General features: G+C 26.6%; 2 protein-coding genes across 4 annotated transcripts; one reads left to right on the top strand and one right to left on the bottom strand.

Annotated features, from left to right (window-relative positions):
• The first annotated feature begins 1,139 nt into the window (after positions 1 to 1,139).
• Positions 1,140 to 6,266, top strand: LOC132917508 (hyaluronan mediated motility receptor-like). Its single transcript, XM_060978277.1, has 6 exons — positions 1,140 to 1,535; positions 2,755 to 2,864; positions 4,523 to 4,578; positions 4,774 to 5,415; positions 5,480 to 5,561; positions 5,750 to 6,266. The coding sequence occupies exons 1-6, from the start codon at positions 1,490 to 1,492 to the stop codon at positions 5,960 to 5,962; spliced, it is 1,149 nt and encodes a 382-aa protein (XP_060834260.1). The 5' UTR covers positions 1,140 to 1,489; the 3' UTR covers positions 5,963 to 6,266.
• A 137-nt stretch (positions 6,267 to 6,403) lies between these two features.
• On the bottom strand, positions 6,404 to 19,399 carry LOC132917507 (histone-lysine N-methyltransferase SETD1). Of its 3 annotated transcripts, XM_060978275.1 has the most exons (16): positions 19,250 to 19,396; positions 18,927 to 19,014; positions 18,356 to 18,858; positions 16,518 to 16,610; positions 16,028 to 16,205; positions 15,625 to 15,958; positions 15,029 to 15,558; positions 14,596 to 14,962; positions 14,403 to 14,532; positions 14,186 to 14,341; positions 11,856 to 11,957; positions 11,564 to 11,799; positions 10,852 to 11,480; positions 9,715 to 9,839; positions 9,128 to 9,562; positions 6,404 to 6,827 (listed from the first exon to the last, which is right to left on the bottom strand). In XM_060978275.1, exons 3-16 carry the CDS (start codon positions 18,842 to 18,844, stop codon positions 6,654 to 6,656), a joined length of 3,978 nt encoding a protein of 1,325 aa, XP_060834258.1. In that variant the 5' UTR covers positions 18,845 to 18,858; positions 18,927 to 19,014; positions 19,250 to 19,396; the 3' UTR covers positions 6,404 to 6,653. The 3 variants fall into 3 exon arrangements, with proteins under 3 accessions (XP_060834258.1, XP_060834257.1, XP_060834259.1); XM_060978274.1 differs by having other exon boundaries at positions 18,927 to 19,399; XM_060978276.1 differs by lacking the exon at positions 18,927 to 19,014 and having other exon boundaries at positions 19,250 to 19,397.
• Positions 19,400 to 20,316: the final 917 nt, after the last annotated feature.

Genomic DNA, 20,316 nt, shown 5'->3' with positions numbered 1-20,316 from the left:
CCCCTGACGAGTCGCCACTGCAGGTGTTAATAAATTTATGGCATACACAGCTTAAAACTAATCTACATAATATTTTGAATACTTCTCTGTTAGTGTTAATAATAATACACGAATTGGTGTCTTTAAATAATATTTTTGTTATAACTTAAAACAAAATAGATAATTATACCTATATAATCGTTATTTTTCGTTAAAATATACAGTTTTGTCAATATTCAAATTTGGTATATGTACTAACAGTAGCGCCGAACACGGGTATGGACTGGGGAAAATTCCCCATAAATATTTATGGGTGGGTGGGTGATAATCAAAAATAGTTTGTTATGCAGTATCATGTATTTAGAAATAAATATAGTACCATTCGATCGTAACTAACTAAACATTTTTTTAGTAGGTGGGTCTGACACCATCATTTTTTCCCCTAACATGAAATTTATAGATCGGCGCCACTGGACTTACGACTAACCTCTGAGACTGGGAGTGAGAATATGAATAAAGTTAAAACTTTTAACCAATAATAATAATATAATAGTAGCTATAGTTATATAGTTGTACTAATAGTTATATAGGTATTATTCTTATATCTGATTAATATAAAAAAAACATCAGATGGTGACCAGACATGAGTAATGACTATTTTAACTGAGAATTGAAATGTTTAGTAACTTCAGTTACTAAATTTTAATTTTTTATTAGATGTATAAACAAAACCTAACATTATGAAAGTTTTATTTATGAAATAATTTATGCGTGTATTATTAAAACATTAGGTTATAATAGAAAATATTTTTTAATTGTCTATTAAACAAAAATTATATGGTTTATGCTAGATAACAACTGTTATACTAGTGTTACTACGATGTAATAACGTAAAAGCATTTAAATACATTGATAATTAAAAATTAATAATACTAATTACAAAATTAATTAATTTGTAAAATCCTTATAATTATTTTAATCTCGCGTCAATTGGTTCCTCTTGTGTCAGTTAGTCAACGGGATCTAGCTGTCGAGGGATCTATGTGACCGTTCACCGAATTGGCCATACAACATCTTTGGAGACTGATAAGTGATAACCATTATCTCAATCTAGGAAAACCGTTATTTTATTCTTCAACGGTTTTCTTTTATTTACATTGTTAAATAATTGTCCCTAGACCCCCAATCACCAAACCTCCCTCGATTCTCCCCTTGCCCCTTGGCACACCGAATGAAACCCCTTTTGGTTTTTGGCGCTCTATTTCTCAATTTCCGTTTGTCCGTCTTTGGTTATGGTCCCGTAGGTAGTACGTTGTTCATATATAGTGAATGTGTTTCTGATACGTACCACTGCAAATTTTGACGGTTAATTTTATTGTAATATTTTTTTTGTTTCATTTAACTTAAGCAATTGTATATTTTTATTTCAACATTTTGTTTTAATCCCCATTTTATTCTTCTACATAATTTTATTCATATCTGAATTACCTACAATCGGTGAAACTCTATCATGTCATTTGTGAAGAGCAAAATCAAGCGGTTTAACGAAGTCTCAAGTAAGTAACGAACTTCACTACAATACCCTAATAGTCTGTTCTCAGCGTTTATAACAATAATAATTAATAATGAACACTCACTAAAAAGTTGATGCAAATTTATGGTGTTGAACCGAGGTTAATTTGGTACTTTGCTAACCTTTTTTTGGGAATAGTCTTTAATTTTTAATTTTGTTTAGTATTTATTAAACATTTACAACAAGTAAATTAATTTGTTTATGTCATGTAGATCATAGGTTAATTATGTTGGTACATTCATAGGGGTGCGCAGGGGGATGCCGGGTATGCCTTGGTATCCCCTGCGGGTTTGCGGAACCAGCTTGTTTTTTGTCTTTACTTTTTAAACTTTTGACAGAAGATTAGAACTATAATAAAGTATTACATAAATTAAATTCATATTGATATTAGTAATAAAATGCAAAGTTAAAATTATATTATATTATTTTTTTTATTAACTGTTATTTTGAGAACTTTGTCGTTATGTAATACATTTTTTTAAAACAATTCAGATTTATATTTTTATGAAGGGAGATAAAAATTGAGTTATTTTTAAATATATTTGCAATTGGCATCCCGTGCAAAAAAGGTACGCACGTCTATGGGTACATTTATATTTTATGATAATTTGTCTGTATAAATTAGGTATTACAACCAAATATCTATAATATAATTGATCATTTAATTTAAGGAGATTCCTGCACACTAATCAACTGTTGTATTCATTACACGTTTTAGTAGTATCATGTATTTTGTTAGTAACCTATTTTTCATTTCGTTATACTCATAGGTAATTAAAACATACCTTGTTAAACTTTATTTTTTTTTTACCTTGTTCAAATTTAAATATTTTGTTATTTCTTTTAAAGGCAAATAAAAACCGAAGTAATAGTTTTGCTCCTACGGAATTTTCTTCATAATATTGTAATATGTGTATCAAATGTAGTCTGTTTTGTTTAAAATTTGTAAATTGTGATATTTTTATATTAGTAATCATTGTACCGATTACATTCTTCAATATTGTATCTTATATTATATTATATTATAGTATGTTAGGTAGAATTTTATCTTAAAATTCCTAACATTATGGTAATAAAAAAAAAAATGATTAAATAAGTGAATACTCAACGAACATTAAAAAACTCCACTTGTAAATAGATTTACCTATTGTTAATACCTCATTCTCAAATATATATTTATTAAATATGTTTGCTATTTTTAGGTTGTGCACCACCACCTGGAACATATGATCCAAAAAGTCCTTGTCCAAAACTTATTAAAGGTTCTAAATTTGATAAAGCAGAAAGATTTAAAGAACCTACTGCCCCACAAGTAAGTACAATTTAATAATTTTGTATTATTATTTGTTAAGTATTATATAATTAATATTGGGAATCTATCCAATCTATGATCTACTGACAAATTTGTAGTCTAACGGAGTGTTTCTCAACCAGGGGATCGTGATCTTGACTGGAAGTCGCATAGGTCAAAAATAATAAAACACTTATGTACAAAATGAACCTTTTTATTCATAATTTTCATAACACAAAAATAATCAGTCAATTAAATGTAAATTGTTTATATATATATATCATCAACTGGGCCGTATTTACGCCTAGGACGGCAAATTTTGTAAGAAATAAAAAAAAATCATATAAATATTTTATACATTTATGTAACTGCGTAAAATAATATTATTTATTATTTTTATATTATAATTATTTGTTTTGTTAATAATGACTATTGACCTAATTTCTTAAAATGAAATAAATTTATTAGAAATAATTACAATATTTTTTTTTCTCGGGATAGGGGCGTCATATTTAGAAGGGCCTAGGGTGTCACTTGTTCTAAATTCCGCCCTGCTCATCAATAAATATGGGTACTCTACCGCTAATGGCTTTCTTAACGATACTTTTATTGTTCTAATTTATACTTATTATAGATAAGGAGGGGGGATCATGAAGTGGTTGACCTTATTTTATACTTTTTTGGGGGGGGTCGCGGGACTAAAAAGGTTGAGAAACGATGGTCTAGCCAATTACTGTTTATACAATGTGTTACTTAAAATAGTACTATATTTACTAAAATTTTGCCTGTTTAATTAATAATTTAAAAGTGTTCTTTAAATCTTATTACAAATTATAAAATATTTGATTTTTTTTATTGGGTAACACAATTGCCATCATTCCTTTAGTTGGTTGTCTTATAGTGAAGAGGCACCACCTTAATGTTGTATTTGGTCTTGAATAACTTCACAATGATTTGATGATAACTATTTGCTTACGATCTCCAATATTTAAATCCACAAATTGTTTGTATGATTCATAGCTTGGTGAATAGATTTATGGACTTTTAAAGTACTAAATGCTCATCACTGAGCAATGTAAGTTAGAGTTTGATTATAGGTGATACTGTTAATTGTATATTTGGTAGGTATTCTGTTAATAATAGGTACTTTAATGATATTGTAGTAAGGACACTGATCTTATCATTAATTACTAATTCAACATAACATTTTCTCTAATGTTTAAAATGTACAATAGTGTTTTATTCTGTATATATTTATAAATTAAACAAAATTCCCATTTTATTTGAATCTAATAAATAATAATAATAAATATTATAAATAATTAATTAATTATTGCATATTTATTATAATATGAATATGGTATTCTTACTTAAATAATTAAAAAAGTGAAATATTTGAATTCACTAAATATTTAGTGTTTACTTTTATTGTAGTACTTTATAAATTTATAATAAATATACCCACTTATTGTTTATAGTATACTGAAATAATAATAAACATTTGTTGATTAAAATTCTTTAATTTTAAAACATTCTTGAGTACACAAGTTTAATTAGGTAAATGTACGATTATTTTCTTTGTAAAATATACAAAGTATATATAAAGTATACAGTTTATACTTTATTGCATAACATTTATATCATTAATATAATATCTATTTGATGCATTTATGTTTTAGACTGCCAAAAAAATAGTAAAAGTTCAATCAACGCTTAAAACCACATCAAATTTCAGGTATACTAGTATAATAATATAATTTATTATAATTATTTTGTATATACTTACTTATCTAGTTTGTTCTATTATTACTTATTTTTACTGTAAAACAATTTAGGTATCTTCTATAAATTATTCTAAATCTTATTAGAAATATATAAGCTTAACTTATTTTATTATTGTTTTTTAAGTTTGTTTTTATTTTAATTACAGTTCTCAAAGTTCAGTTTACACAGAATGTTCTAAAAAATCTAACAAAACCATAGATTCTAATTCAACAAAAATTGGTTCAACAAAAATAAGAGCTAAACGTCTTTTGGAATTGAAAAAACTAGATTCTAACCTTACTAAAGCTCTAGTTGACATTGAAAGACTAGATAATTCTAAAAGTACAACTGATACATGTAAAGACTATATTAATACATGTCGTAGTGCTTGCTCAGAGGCATTAGAAAACCGTGTATGTAGAATGGTCATTGAAAATTCTCAAGCTGCTTTGTATGCAGTCTGCCATCGTTTACGTGAAACATGCAAACACAATGAAATTTTACAGAATGAAACTGCACGTTTGCGAGAAGAAATTGGTGAAAAAAAATCTTTTGAAGAATTGGCTGCTGATCAAATTGCTATTGTTGAACGTAAACTTACTGAAAAAGTTAATGATTATATGAAAATTTCAGAGACAGTTAAAGATAATTATTTAGCTAAAATGAGGTATATTCTGGTTGCTATGGATGAATTAGAATCTATGGTTGATGGTGAAGTAAAAGAAATTATTCATAAATTAAAGCTGGACATTGAAAATATAGATCCAGAAGGTCCTAACTACAAACAGCTTTTAGAGAAATATGAAAAGTATACATTTTATTTTATTATATTAATATTAAATATGAAATAAATTATTATTTTTCTGTCTTAGAACAATAAAAAGGAACATTGATCTTGAAGAAATTGCTAAGAAATATGACGATTTAGAAAGAAAAATAATTGATTTGACAAATGTAAGTTTGAATAAATTAATTTTAGATGTTTTTAAAAAAACCTGCTTTTTGAGTTGTTTTAGTAACAAAAAATATAAGAAAATTTTTAGTATTGAAATTTAAAATTAAACTTAATAAAATAAGAGAAATTGTAATTTTTTAGCTAATAATTAAAATAAAGAACAATTTTATTTTTTATATGTTTATAGGAAAAGAATGCTATGGCAGCTAAATTACAAAATAATAAACTAAAGACAACTGGTTTATCAAAGAACCGTTTAGATGCTTTGGCAACACCTCGCAGGCGTGTTGATGCTGAGAATATCGCCCCGAAAAATAAAACTTATGTACTTAAAAGTAACACTTTTAACACTGTTAAACCAGTTGCTCAGTCTTCTCCATTGAGAGAAATGAACTGGTAATTTAAGTATAAATGTATTGTTTTATATTTAATTTTAATTGTACCTACTTTTCTTTTTTTATTTTATTAATCTGTCCATCAAATATTTTATGACTTAATAATTAACTTTAAGTTTTTATGTATATTTTTTTTTACACTAGTATGAGTAAATTTTTAATATTTGACTGATATTATAAAATAGATTGATCAATATTTAAAAAAAAAATGGAATTATTATTTGTATACAAAATGCATTAGGATATTCAATTCATACCAACATTTATTATATAATAAACAAAAACAAAATCTTAATTAATTGAACAACATATTTTATTAATTTATATATATATATACATTTTTTTTATTATTCGGGTTTAAAATCGAATCATTTGTATTTAAAAGCTATTTCAAGTTGTCTATTATCATTAATTTCGTTTAAAATATTTTTGGAAATAAAATAATATTTTCAATAAATAAAACATGGAACTGTTATTATATTAATAATACATATTTAATAATTTTACAATATGTACATATATAGTAATAATAAAAAGAAAAAAAAATGCAAGCGCTTCAAGTTGATGAAGCGATGCAAAACAAAAACTTGTACATCAGTCATATTTGTTTTATCAAAACAAACTAGCGAGAATTATATGGGAAAAGTGTAAAACAATTATAATACAAAATCAATTTATTTAATAAATATTCTCCAACTAGTTGAGCGTTCCGCGGCAACAATGGGTACCACACAAACATGGTATTTTGTTTTCTTCAAGTGGGAATTTATAATCATAAGTTATTTCCTCATTTACACCAATTGGCTGTTTACTATATATGACAATTTTCTTCTGTCCATCAATTTGAATTATCTTGGCATAACAATTAGGCTGCAAAAAAATATATTACTAAAATAATTTGTTCAGTTTTAAATAAGAGTCGCAATTTATTATTTGTTTTCTCCTTGACATACGCATTACATAGCAAATTTGCATTCAATATAACCAATCTCTAAATAAAAATAATGCTCTGATGACTAACATCATAATAAATGAAATGTATGTGTGTTTTACATATATATGAAGATAAAAATCAAAATTTTTTTTCCAGTAGTTACAATTTAAGGAAATTCAAAAACTAAGGAATAATTTACTCAGATACAAAAGTTTAAAAAGGTCACTAAAATCTATGGGTTAATAATATTAAATTAAATAATATAAAATTTCTTTAAATTAAAATAAGTTTTTTTTATATATAATTAGAATAGCTTTTTTTTTTATATAGACTTAGACTTTGACAAAGCCAACTCTGGATTATGTGACAATTAATGAATTGCATAAGAAAAAGGTTTGGGCGAAGAATGTTTGGTATATAATATTAATTGGCATAATATTTTATAATTTATTTATATTACTCATATAGTAATTTATTTAAATATCAAAAATATAGTGAATTAAATTAATTATTAAAAACATTACATTTAATACATTTCAGTTTTGATACCTGTTTACCGTAAAATGGAATGAATAAGTAGTATAGTATAATATAATAGTATATATATTATATAGGCAATAGCATAAAATGAATTTAAAATTTTGAAAAATGTCATTGTATGTAAGTTTATTATTTATGTAAGTCCTAGAAATAATATTTTTGAGTTACAATAAAATAACTAAAATCATTGTTTTTTGTCTATTAATATTTTGTTCAAATTTTAAATAAATAAATATTTTTCTGGTTTGGTATAAACTACTTATGAGAAATCTTGTAATAAATTTATAAGCATTATTTAAAAAATTGAAAATTCCTAAAATTTTTAACAAAATTCTCACAAATTTTTTTTTTTTATCAAAATTTAAACTTCAAATGAATAATTCGAAATCAGGCAAAACACGAACTGGGCCGAACTTAACCTTTGGGCAAAACAGTAGCGTCTTAAATACTAATATTATTGTTAAAATATAATTGAATACACTTAAATAATATTAACAGTGAAAATTCCAGTGTCTTGTGTTGATAGAAGAAAAGTCGATGTAAATAACGTGTTAAGTGTGATATTAAGTATTACTGACAATAGAACAAAAAATAGAATTTTGTCATCACTATATGCCAGAAACCAGATATTCCAGTGCAAGAAACAATTAATTGCCAATAATTTTGTACCGATTATCAAAATACCATTGAGGACTGCGAGTATTCAAAATTCATTAACTGGTGGTCAAGGTTTTGTTTTTTGTTCTTATAAAACTAAGTGCACTATGGGAAGATGCAAATGTAAACAACAAAATATTTTGTGCGGTCCCAAATGCCATGTAAAAATATATTTTTCTTATTAAATTTTTAAATTCTTTAAATTAACTTTTTACTAGTACCTAATATCATTATACTTTTATTATTATCTAAGCGTGTTCAATTATATTTATTTTATAATTATTTATATGTAGTATTAGTGTTGGTGTTTAATACGCTACAGTTTTGACTAAATGAGGTTGGTCACAATTAGGTTTACCTGGGTAAATACCGAAATATGACATTTTGCCTGAGCATTTCTGAATTTTAGTCGTAACATTTATGAAACATAATTGTGCCTATTTATTTAAAATATTTTTATATAGTAATAATAAAACAATTCAAAAAACTTGTATATACATAAAAAAGAGAAAAGGTCAAATATCTAAAATTAATTCAAAGAGTTAAAATACTTTAACTTAACTTGGCTATGTAAAGACATACAAATAAATCATTTAGTAAATGTCAAGAATCTACAGTTATTCATTTTTCATTTAAGATCAAAGAAATTTGCTTATGTTGCCTGCAGTGCTAGAGGATCTTACTAGAGGAGATAATGAAATTGAAAATTTAAGAACTTAAAAATAAAAATTGCTCCAATAGGTGATGTCAAAAAAAAAAAAATCCATCAATGTGATTTCATTACATTAATTACATCACTCGGAATCTAAAATTTTCTTTTTAAGTCTATAAAACTCAATCGATAGTTAAATACTTGAAATAATTATTAAAAATGGATTTAAAAGTATTATATATACCATTATATATTAAGTTTGGTTTAAAATTTTGTACTTAAATAATACATTACTTTAACTATTTTCCTAAAAAGGAAAAACTCAGTTTATGACTAATTAACTAAAATATTAGTTATAATATATAAAATAATACATAAAATACTTACATTACAACTGTGATTAATAAATCTTGCAAGATTACCACATTTAGTAGCATCAATGATGGTATCCAAATCTATTCTGAACAGATATGAGCTACCTATGCCAGTAGCTTCATATTGTCGTTCACGTAAATCAGCAACCACGGGGCGAACCATTTGCCCAACATACTCAATAACCATTTCATCAGCTGCAATAGACTCCATAGCAAACAAACCCCAATCATGTATAGCAGACTTTCCAAATTTCAATTGTTTTTTACGGAATTTTAACACATTGAATTTGAGCAAATCACTGTCTGATGTAGCCCCAAAAGCAGTTAATAATCTTCTTTGGTTACTACGTGCTTCACGAGAAAGAGCCAACATTTTTCCAGTAGATTCTTTAACACGCTTAAGTTCTGTGATACGGTTCAATTGAGCAATTGTGTGTCCAAAATGATACTAAAATAATAAATTCATATCATATGAATAAATAATATGTTATAAATATATGTCATGGTAAATCTAAAAATGTTAATAAATTGAATATGTGTAAGTATGTTAAAAATACCCTTACACACTTGTTTAAATTATATAATAAATGTTATATATACCTTATGGTTGGCTTTTTGTTTACTGTCTACTTTATAATAACCTTCTGTTCTACCGCATCCTGTATCATGAACTTTCCATTCATCTTTTTTCTTTTTTCGTGGAAGCTGATTTGGTACTGCTGTCAGTGTTTATAAATTAAAGAAAATTTTAACTTTTTTCAGAAACTAACTACCAATTAATTTCTGTTTAGACCAATTTGTATATCTTAATATCTTAAATTTATAAAAATAAAAACCAAAAAAATTGAACTTAATAATTGCATACAATTCTAATTTTTAGAGGACGTCACACCTGCATGTATTGTCCCCGTCTTATGAACGTATAACATGGCAAATTTTGTTCAATAGAATCAATTTTGTGTGCTTAGCTTAAATATTAGAATGAAATGACCTATTATCAAACTTTAAAGGTGAGAACATTATCTGTGTTCTTTCTTCGGCTTTTTACGTTATTTAATTTTTGAACGAGTTGTAAATATATAAAATATTTATAATTAAAAATGCTCCATAATTAACTTAAAAATTAAAACATTGTAAAAAACCGATGAAAAAACATTAATTTTCCATTTATTTATCTTAAGGATATCACTATATTTAATTTTTAATTGAATAAAAGGTTTTGTGATTTAATATTCTAATAAAAATAATGTAAAAAGTGTAAGTAAAAATCTTAAGTTAAAAAGACAACAAAAATTAATAAATAGCCACGTGAAATCATAGAACACCAATGAATCTACAGTCTATTATAAGTGTAAAAGTTGTTTGATTTATATAATGTTTTCAACAACTAGCAATAGTATTTTAGGTTATTTTTTAACTTATGTATATTATTAGTTTAAGACAGTAGTGTGATTTTAAATTGAATTTATTTTATTACTATAACTAATATAAATTTCATTCCACTGTCACCATACCATATTATGGGCTCAAACATAATTTTATGAAATTTATATTAATATTTTAAAATTAGAAATATTATTATCACATCAATGTCATAAACAGATAAAAATACACCCTACATTAAATAAAAATAACTATTTATCACATAATATATGCAGTACACAAAAAATTACTAGAAACAATACAACTCAATGCTAAAAATTAAAATATATAATTATCATGTTATTAAAAGGATATCTGGATGGCTAACCCAATGTGTTTCGTTCATCCAGTAGTGTACAGTATCATTGGACAATAATGAATCATAGCTTTGTTTTAAATAATTAATATCTTCCACATCTATACCCTTAGTAAGGAACTCAAATAATACAGTTGCTTCTTGTACCATATCTCGTTTATTGAAATATTTGGTCTTAATTTGATTATCACGATGTTTCTGTACAATTAACTGATCAGTGTTTTCTTGTTTATTATTGTCTCTGATAGTTAATGGCTGTTTTGTTTTTTTTGGAAAGACTTCTGGTATTTTTGGTTCATTCATTACTGGTTGTGTTATTGAACTCGTAGATTTATCAATTATGTCAACTTCAGTTTCCCAATCAGATATAGGAGGAGGACTGTATACTTGTTGAGGCATACAATATGAGTGATCGGAAAATACTCCACTAGGGGTTTCTTCAGTGGGGGTTATTTCTCCATTTAGTAAACGTTTTTTAGGTTCAACTAATTTATCTAAATGCTCATCTTCTATCTTTCTCTTAACAGCTTTATCATCACGTTTATACTTCACAAATGATCCTTCTTCATCAGAACTCGGTAAACTATCTATTTCCATAGGAGTTTCATAACCAGTAGGTGTGAGCTCCCTAAAAAAATATATATTAAATACTTGTAAGCATAATTCATATAATAAATTTGACTTTTTAAATATCCATTGAAATTTTCCTACCTGACTCTATCAAAATCTTCCATAGTCATAGTTTTACATAACTTTTTCAATTTATTTTGCCAGACAAATCCATCAGATGAACCCTCATTACTAGAGTTATCATTGCTAGATTCTTCCTCAGAAGAACTATGGACTGACGGTTCAGAAGTAGATGAATTACTATCACTGTCAAACAAGTCTCTTCCTAAACGTTTTCGTTCAGCAAATGTAGGTCTAGTAACTTCATCATCATCAATCTTGAAACAAATAAATAAATAAACATACAAATATTTAATAAATTAATTAAACTTACATCTTTGGCTTCATTATCTGAAGTTATAACCATTTCTTCTTGATCACTTCCATTATCTTCCTGTTCATTAGTTTTCTTGGGGGATGGTTCCTTCTTTTTTCTCTGAAAATTCCAATTGAATGTTTTATTAATAAAAATATATGAACACTGTATCTTAGTTAAAAGTAATAAAAATTTTGTATTTTGGAACTAAATTTTTACAAATTAATTCGAGATTTTGAAATTTTTTTGTCATAATATGAAATTTAGAGCATCATAAAAACTTGAATTTATAGTAATGCTTATAAGCTAAACTTTACGAGAAACCTTGAATTTGATTTTTAAATTTTAAATTAAATATTTTTTTGACTATAATTGTAGATAGCAAATTTTTGTGATTTCAATGAATATATAAATATGTTTAGATTAAATATTAGCTATATAGCTATATATTATATAGTTAAGTATTTTTGATATTTTTTAATTGGAGTGGAAGAAACTCATGAAGAACCTGTATTGATTTTTCAAGATTTTTGTCCTAGCATAATAATTTTTATCAACGTTTATAGAAATAAACCAACTATTTATAGCCTAAAATAAGTTATATAATAATCTAAATATTTTAAAAACTGAATTGTGGATACAAAATGGGATTTTTGTTATAAACTAGTTTTGCATTATTATTCCCATTTTTTAAAATTTGTTTTCACACCAGTAATCTCTATCTAGAATTAAGATAAGAGTATTTTATTGACTTTTTAAACACAAAATATTTTAAAACCAATAAATTCATATTTGTCAAGTCGATCATACTATAAATTATGTCTCTGATTATAAAGTTCCAAAAATTAAAATATCTTTTTTGTTAAACCCCTATTTTTCTCAACAACACAATTCTTCTCTAAAACAACTGATTCATTTTGTAATAATTTACATTTTACAATATTAATATTGTATCAAGAAGTTCTATTGCTGGATGGATTCTTCGCTCAAGTCATCAGTCCCTTTTATTTTATTTTTATTATATTCCTATCTTATCAACACTTATACTCATTGTAAAAAATAATATATTTACAGATTGTATAATAAAACAAATTAAAAACAAAAAAAAAAAATATTTGGGAATAGATTTAAGTTTCAAATCTAAATTTGTGTTAATTCATCTAATAAACATATTTTGATCAACTAAAAAGCTCTGGCATGTTACTGACTGTAATCTTCAGAACCAACTTAAAATGTCGTCTACTCACTATTATTTGTTTTTAAATTCCTTCACAGATCATTCTAATTTAATATCTAATATTTTATCCATTACTTTTCCAGATAATATACCGTATCATTTGAAACAAAATTGAACATATGACCAAGTAAATTTAATATATATATATAATCAGTGGCGGCTCATCAAGGGAGTCTTTGATTCGGCGACACCCCATAAAAAAAAGTAGTAAAGCAATAAAAAAGTTTGAAGAAAATTGTATTATAATTTAACATTTTTATCTATTTTGAAAATAATTATTATGGTTTTCGATATTAATATTGATTATTAATAATATAATATTTTATATTCTATTTTTACATTAATAATGAGATGACTGATATCATTCAATAATAATAAGGGCGAAAAATATCGATAACGACAACGATCGCTAATTCGGGAGTCTGCCGTTCAAGAAACTCAATTGTGAATACAAATTTCATATGCATGACAAGGCTGAGGGCGGGATAGATTGTAGATATTATTCACTATATTGAGACTACTCGTTCAAAGTTTCTGTAGTTCGCATCGCAGTAATCATGTATTTTTCTGTAAACACAAAAACTTGCAGCGTATCATGTGTCCGTAATTAGACCATTTATTAATTTAGCTATTCGACATTATATTGCCGCATGTAGTAATGATATTATTATTATTTATTATTGGTATTATACACAAATTACTAACTTTATTATAATATATTACATTATAAATATATATATTTATTATATTTCCTACTATGGAAATACAGAAAAAAAATAAAATTGAATTAGAATATAAAATAATATAAATTATCTATTCTTATAATTAAAAAGCTATTAAAATATAATAATAATAATAAGGTTTTTTTTTGTCATTTTTGTATTAAATTTTCAGTCAACTCAATGAATTTACTTGCGAACCGCCACTGTATATAATATACAGTGGAAATATAATCCAACACTACAAACAAGTTGAAGTGATGTTACATAATGGTCTTTTACACAAAATTCAGTTTTATTTTAACCCACCAATAAATATCCCCATTGTTTTTATTTTTATAGATTTTAAATAATCTTATTTATATATAACAACAATAAAAAAAATAACTTACACGGAAAGACGGCATTTTAGGAATAGCTGCTCGGAATCCTAAACCTAATCCACTTAGAGCCAACGTTTCTAAGCCTTCTGTTCCAGCTTCCAAGATACTATTAAGGTTAGGAGCTGGTTGTGCAGATTTAGGCTCTTCGTTAGTCACACTAGTAGACTATAAATATTTTAAAAAAATGTCAATAACATCAAAAGCAAATAAAGTAAATAAAATTTACTTTTGACTGCCTTTCTGCTTCTTCCCACCATTGATCCATAGCATTAAAAGCGACAGCTGTCCCCATTTTCTTCATAAGGTCACGTTTAATAATAACTCTTAACTCGTATAACACAGCATTCATTAAACTCCTAAAATAAAAATATACGATACTATAAATAAAGCAAAATATGAAATAAATTAGTGATTTATACTTTCTAAGTTCTGCAGGGAAATTTTTATTTTCATGTCTATCACGTGGTAGTTCTGGTTCATAAAACTCGGTTCTAGGTAACGGAGGACCATATGGATAATTAGGAGGGTATGGAAAATATTGATAGCCATAATGATTGTTAAATTGTGGCGGATAATAATATCCTTGAGGGGGGTAATTTGGTAATGGTGGATACTGTGGTAGTATATTAGGATCATTTTCAACAATCTTCTCATCACGGGATGACAAACTAGATAAACTCATTGCATCATCAGGAGTATTTCCTTTAGGACTTGATCCTAACATGAATTCATCATCACTGGAGCTGATATCACTATGCAGAGAATCATGCATATTCTTACTGATAACTAAAACCAAATAGAAATATTTATTACTATTTGTAACAGATTATAATCAATTGTTTTTGATATTACCATTCCTTATTGAATTATTTAAAAAGCTTTTTGCTTCTAATTTCTCCTTTTCTTTGGTAATTTTTAATTGCTCAGCTGCAGTTTCAAAACACTGAAGATAAATATCTTTTGATAGGAAAGGTGACGGAGGATTAGAAAGTGGAGGAAATATTTCTTCATCATTGCTAACTTTTTCTTCATCTAAATCAGATTGATTGTCATTATCTCCAGGGGGTGGAGGAAGATTTAGAATAATATCGTCATCAATAGTATCTTCTACAATGTCAGCAACATCTTCAGGATCTTTTTTTACAATAGATAAAAATGCAGGTTCTACACTAGCACCTTGCGATGACATGCCACTAAGCAGCATTTCAATTCTTGTATCTAAATCCAATTTTGACTGTGCTTCAGAATCTAATTTAGAGGCTGGTGCTGGTGCAGGTACCGGTATTGGTGCTGGTACTGGTGCTGAGGGTAAAGGTGGCGCTATAGGACTAGATTCTCCCCACCAATGATTATTTGGTACTGGAGGAACATTGCAAGGATATCTTAAAATAAAAGTAACAACAATAAACATAATTTAAAAATAATAATAATAAGTTTTTATTTTATACCTATTAAAGGAATAGGGATAAGTCCCGTTGTATGCAGGAGTACCACCCATACTATTATATCCACTGCTATAACTTTGCTCTGATGGAAGATCACTGGTGGCTGGAGAAGGAGTAGTATAATCATAACTATAAGTTTTGTAATTATCTGTTTTAGGTGGCAATGATGATTTCTCTTCAGTTAGAGGTTTAACAGAAGATTCTTCTTTGGATTTACACATTTTAACTGACCGTCGATCTCGATTAGAAACAATATGTGGTTTAACTTTAGGTATTTCCAACACAGGTTTTGGTTTTTCTTCAATCATCTTATCAAACATTATTTTACATTCTGAAGCTGCACAGTATATAAATAATTTAGTCATTAAAATGTCCACAAATTTAAAATACTAAAATATATTTTTACCAAAAGGGTCCAAAAAAACATTGACAACTTTTCCCATCACAGATGTATCATTTAATCGTTGAACACAATATCTAGCTGATGATGCTTCTTCAAAAATAATTTTGGCTAAACCCAAATGTTTTTTAGTGACTGGATGGTAGAATATTTGTAACAACTCTATTTTTCCAAATTTCACAACCTACAAATAGTAAAAATAATATATAATACAACAATAAAAATTTAAGCAACAATATTGTATATAAATATATTTTTAGAGTATACTGGACACTGGTCTAATAAAAAAAATTATTTTAATTATTTTTAATAAAGATGTAAGCTCAGTAAATTTTTACCAATTATTTTTTAACAGGTAAATATTTTTACAAAAAATTATACTTATACTGTTATATTATTAATAATAAAGTAATCATAATACAGATTTATATTATAATTACTTTTTATATAACAAAATTTACTATTTAACTTTCTTAATTTGAGTGAATTCACTTACCAAATCAGTTAAAAACACTTTATCAATATTATCATTTAAATTAGAGAAGGTTACTTCAACTTCAGGGCGTTGGCCAATGTAGTTTCTATCAAGCTGAAAAAAAAAATAGTATAAAAAATGTAGTATTATTTATGTCTCATTTATGTAATAATCTTGTTTTCAGTTTAATTTAACATGGATTTCAAATATTTCAATATATATGTTGTTACAGTCGTTATTGGTAATTCAGGTAATAACGGTAATGACTAAGCAATGTCAAGTTATACTTGTGCACACTAGTCATTGTGGGCAATCAATGTAGGTTATGTCTGTAATTGGCTGATAAGTTTAGTCTATGTTATTTGTTAGTATTTCCTAAGCTGATTCGATCGATTTATAACATAATCTTTTTTCTACTACTTAAGGATTTGATGAAATGTTTAGAAAAACAGCCTAAAAAATAATAAAAATTTCAAATATGAAACTAAGTTATAAATATGGAAACTACTGTTCAAATATAATATCCCAATGTTAATTAGTCTAGACTGTCTAGAGCAGCGGTTCCCAAACTGTGCTCCGCGGAGCCTTTAGTGCTCCACAATGGCTTATATCGAGGGCTCCATCCGTAATACCAAATAAATTTATATAGAACAGACAGATAAAAATTAACGTTAAATATTTCTTGAGGGCTCCACGAGAAACTTCTACTTAAAGTTTCCGAGGCTAAGAAAGTTTGGGAACCGCTGGTCTAGAGATCACCTATTTAAATAACAGTTAAAATTTGTTTTATTGTTATCAATAATTTGATTAAATTTGCTTTGAAAATTAAATCAGTTATCCAAAAATAAACCTAATAGTTAACTAAAAAAGTAAAATTCTATATTATTCATAAATTTACTTGACCAAGTTTTTGTGATTCTGATTTATTAATATAATAAATAAAATTACTCTAAATTAACCACAAAAATATAAAATTTGGTATAAAAGAGGGAATAAGAACATTTTCTGCTCATGATACATATTTTCTACTTAAACTACATTTACTAAACCGTTAAAAATATTTCTATTTACAATAACAATATATATTATTATGTTTCTGTATTCATAATTTAATTTTGTTTTTAAATAAACTAAAAACAATATGTTAAATAAATAGTTTTAAATTTTAAAACTGAATCATATTTATGTAAAATTATCAAATTTATGATAAATTCATTATAAACAAACACAAATAGCAGTAATATATTATTAAATTATATGCATAATTAATACAATTATTACTATACATATTATTTAGGTATATATTGTAATATAACTATACTATGGTAAATGGTTATCAAACTATTCTAACCTTTCTTTATCATGTTACACTTTCCACTCGGTTTCATTAATTAAAAATAAAACATGTGTTTATCTGATAAAAGAAATTTTAGAATGAGAATTTTAACATTACAAATTGTTTTATTGTTTTATCTAGTTTTCTCAACTGTTTTACATTAAAAATAATTAAATACATAGGTAGTAAAATGTTTTATTCAGTCTCTTAATTGATGACCTCATGTATTTTTTCAAAACATTTGTTGTCTCAGAAAACTGTTCAAATATTTATTATATATTTTTACCTATATTCTTTCATTCAAAATTTATTAGAAGACTGTACACAGGTATATAATATATAGATGGACCATTTAGAAAAATAAATATTTTTAAATCTATTTTAAATTTTGTTTAAAGTACATTTTTTTTAGTATTTATTACTCAATTATGACTTTTTAGAAAAATAAATACAAAAACACAAAATACTAATAAGTTTTAAAAAATCTAATAAGTAGATTAAATTGATAAGTTAAAATACATACCTTAAATTTAGGTACTGCTAATTCAATGGGTAAAGTAATAGTTTTAAATGTCTTTCGTGGATCTTCAACGGGCAATTCAGGATACGAGGGATCTACAACCCCATCGTAGCGATATATTTTAGTGACCGCTTTGGTAAGAAATGGATCAGCTAAAAGTTTCCAATTGCGTTCTTTTGGCTTTTCAATAATTGGTACAGTTGGCGGTGGTGGTGGTGGCGGAGGTGGTGGTGGTGGAGTAGTTGGTCTTCTAGTAGGTTGATGATACATTGGTGAAGGAGGTTTCTCAACTCTTGTAGGTGGAACCCTATAATTCTCGTATTCGCTATCATCATCGCTGCTTCTGTGGTTGTGATGTCGCTGATGAACTCGATGCGATTCATACTCCTCCTCATCATACCTATAATGATGATGACGGTGTCGATGTTTGTGGTGCTTGTTGTGGTGACGGGAGTCATGATGTCTTGAACTATATTTGCGGTACGATTCCATTTCATTTTGTCGATCTAAATAATGAAAAATTTATAATGAGCTATTTTATAAGATTGTTATATAGTTAACAGAAAAAACACACATTGTTATCATGATAATCAAATTTCGTATATTATTGATTCGGAATAGCAGATACAATATCTTGAATTGTGACTATAATTGAGTATAATCTTAAACATGTAATAAACAAGTATAAATGTACTGAATATCCGATAAAAATATTTATAAAACAAATGGTAACTCTAGTTCTAGTATAATGTCGTACAGTCAATAAAATGTAATTTAAGAACCGAGTGAACCGACGTTATATAGTACTATTAGTAGAGAATACACGTTGAATCAAAATGATGAAAATGAAAAATTATCGACTCGCGGGTAAATCGTATTAGACGTGTATTGTATTACCTATATAGTATATCGACTATACTATACTAACTACTATCGAGAATCGAGATTCGACTTCTCGACTACTCGAGAGAAACTAGAATCAGAATTAAATATCAGTCGGACTCCGACGACCGACAACATACATGTCTAATCAAAAATCTACAAAGGTATCGAGAATATTGAGAAGTATAAACATTGACAGTGCTCTACGGCCGTATTCGAAACAATAACACTGTTTTGTTGCACGCACTGTTAACAGTGATGCTTCGACTACCGTCCTGTCCGCTCCGAAATATACACCACTCAAATATAATACAATGTATATTCAATGCACGCGTATATATGTATTTATATATACTATAGACATACTATACACACATTCAAACATACGACATACCTATAGTGTTGCTTAGATTACAATATTATGCGATTGCGGATAGACCGAAGTATCGTGTAAATATTTGAAGCCAACATAACTTACAAGCGGACTTGGCTCAATTGCGCATGCGTGCAATTTATATCGCGTTGTTGCTATTAAACGAGTTGATAATGATTAACTAATAAGTTGTGTATATATATATACTATACATTACGTAAATGTTTATAATATAGTGTACTATAATTACTTTGTTTAGTATTACAGTACCGACGTCAAAGTTCAAACTTGTAAGTAGTAACTAGTAACTACTAATATTACTGGTTATTACTAATAGTAAGTTCTGTATCTTAGACAAGACGTACGATTAGGTACTTTTTTCAACGAAATCGAGTAACATTGTAACTTGTAACAACCAACAAGTATACTAAACACTTTTCGGCTGTATTGGCTGTAAGGACTGTACGTACAACGTAGTACGTACACGCACGATTACACTTGCTCATTTTATTTATCAATAAATTTATATTTATAATTGCTAATTAATAATTAATTATTATTGTTTGTAACGTCACTATGTCAGTTGAATTGACAATTGGTCGTTGGTTCGCGTTCGTGGTTGTTCTACTCGACACCGGTTAATGTGGTAAAGCACTTTAGTCATCGTGAAATCTACTAAGGCCAAGGGACACATTTTTGCAGATTAACA

The sequence above is a fragment of the Rhopalosiphum padi genome, chromosome 1 (assembly GCF_020882245.1).
Source record: "Rhopalosiphum padi isolate XX-2018 chromosome 1, ASM2088224v1, whole genome shotgun sequence".
Lineage (NCBI taxonomy): Eukaryota > Metazoa > Arthropoda > Insecta > Hemiptera > Aphididae > Rhopalosiphum > Rhopalosiphum padi.
Note: the sequence above shows the minus strand (reverse complement) of the source record. Positions and strands in the feature narration are given on the sequence as shown.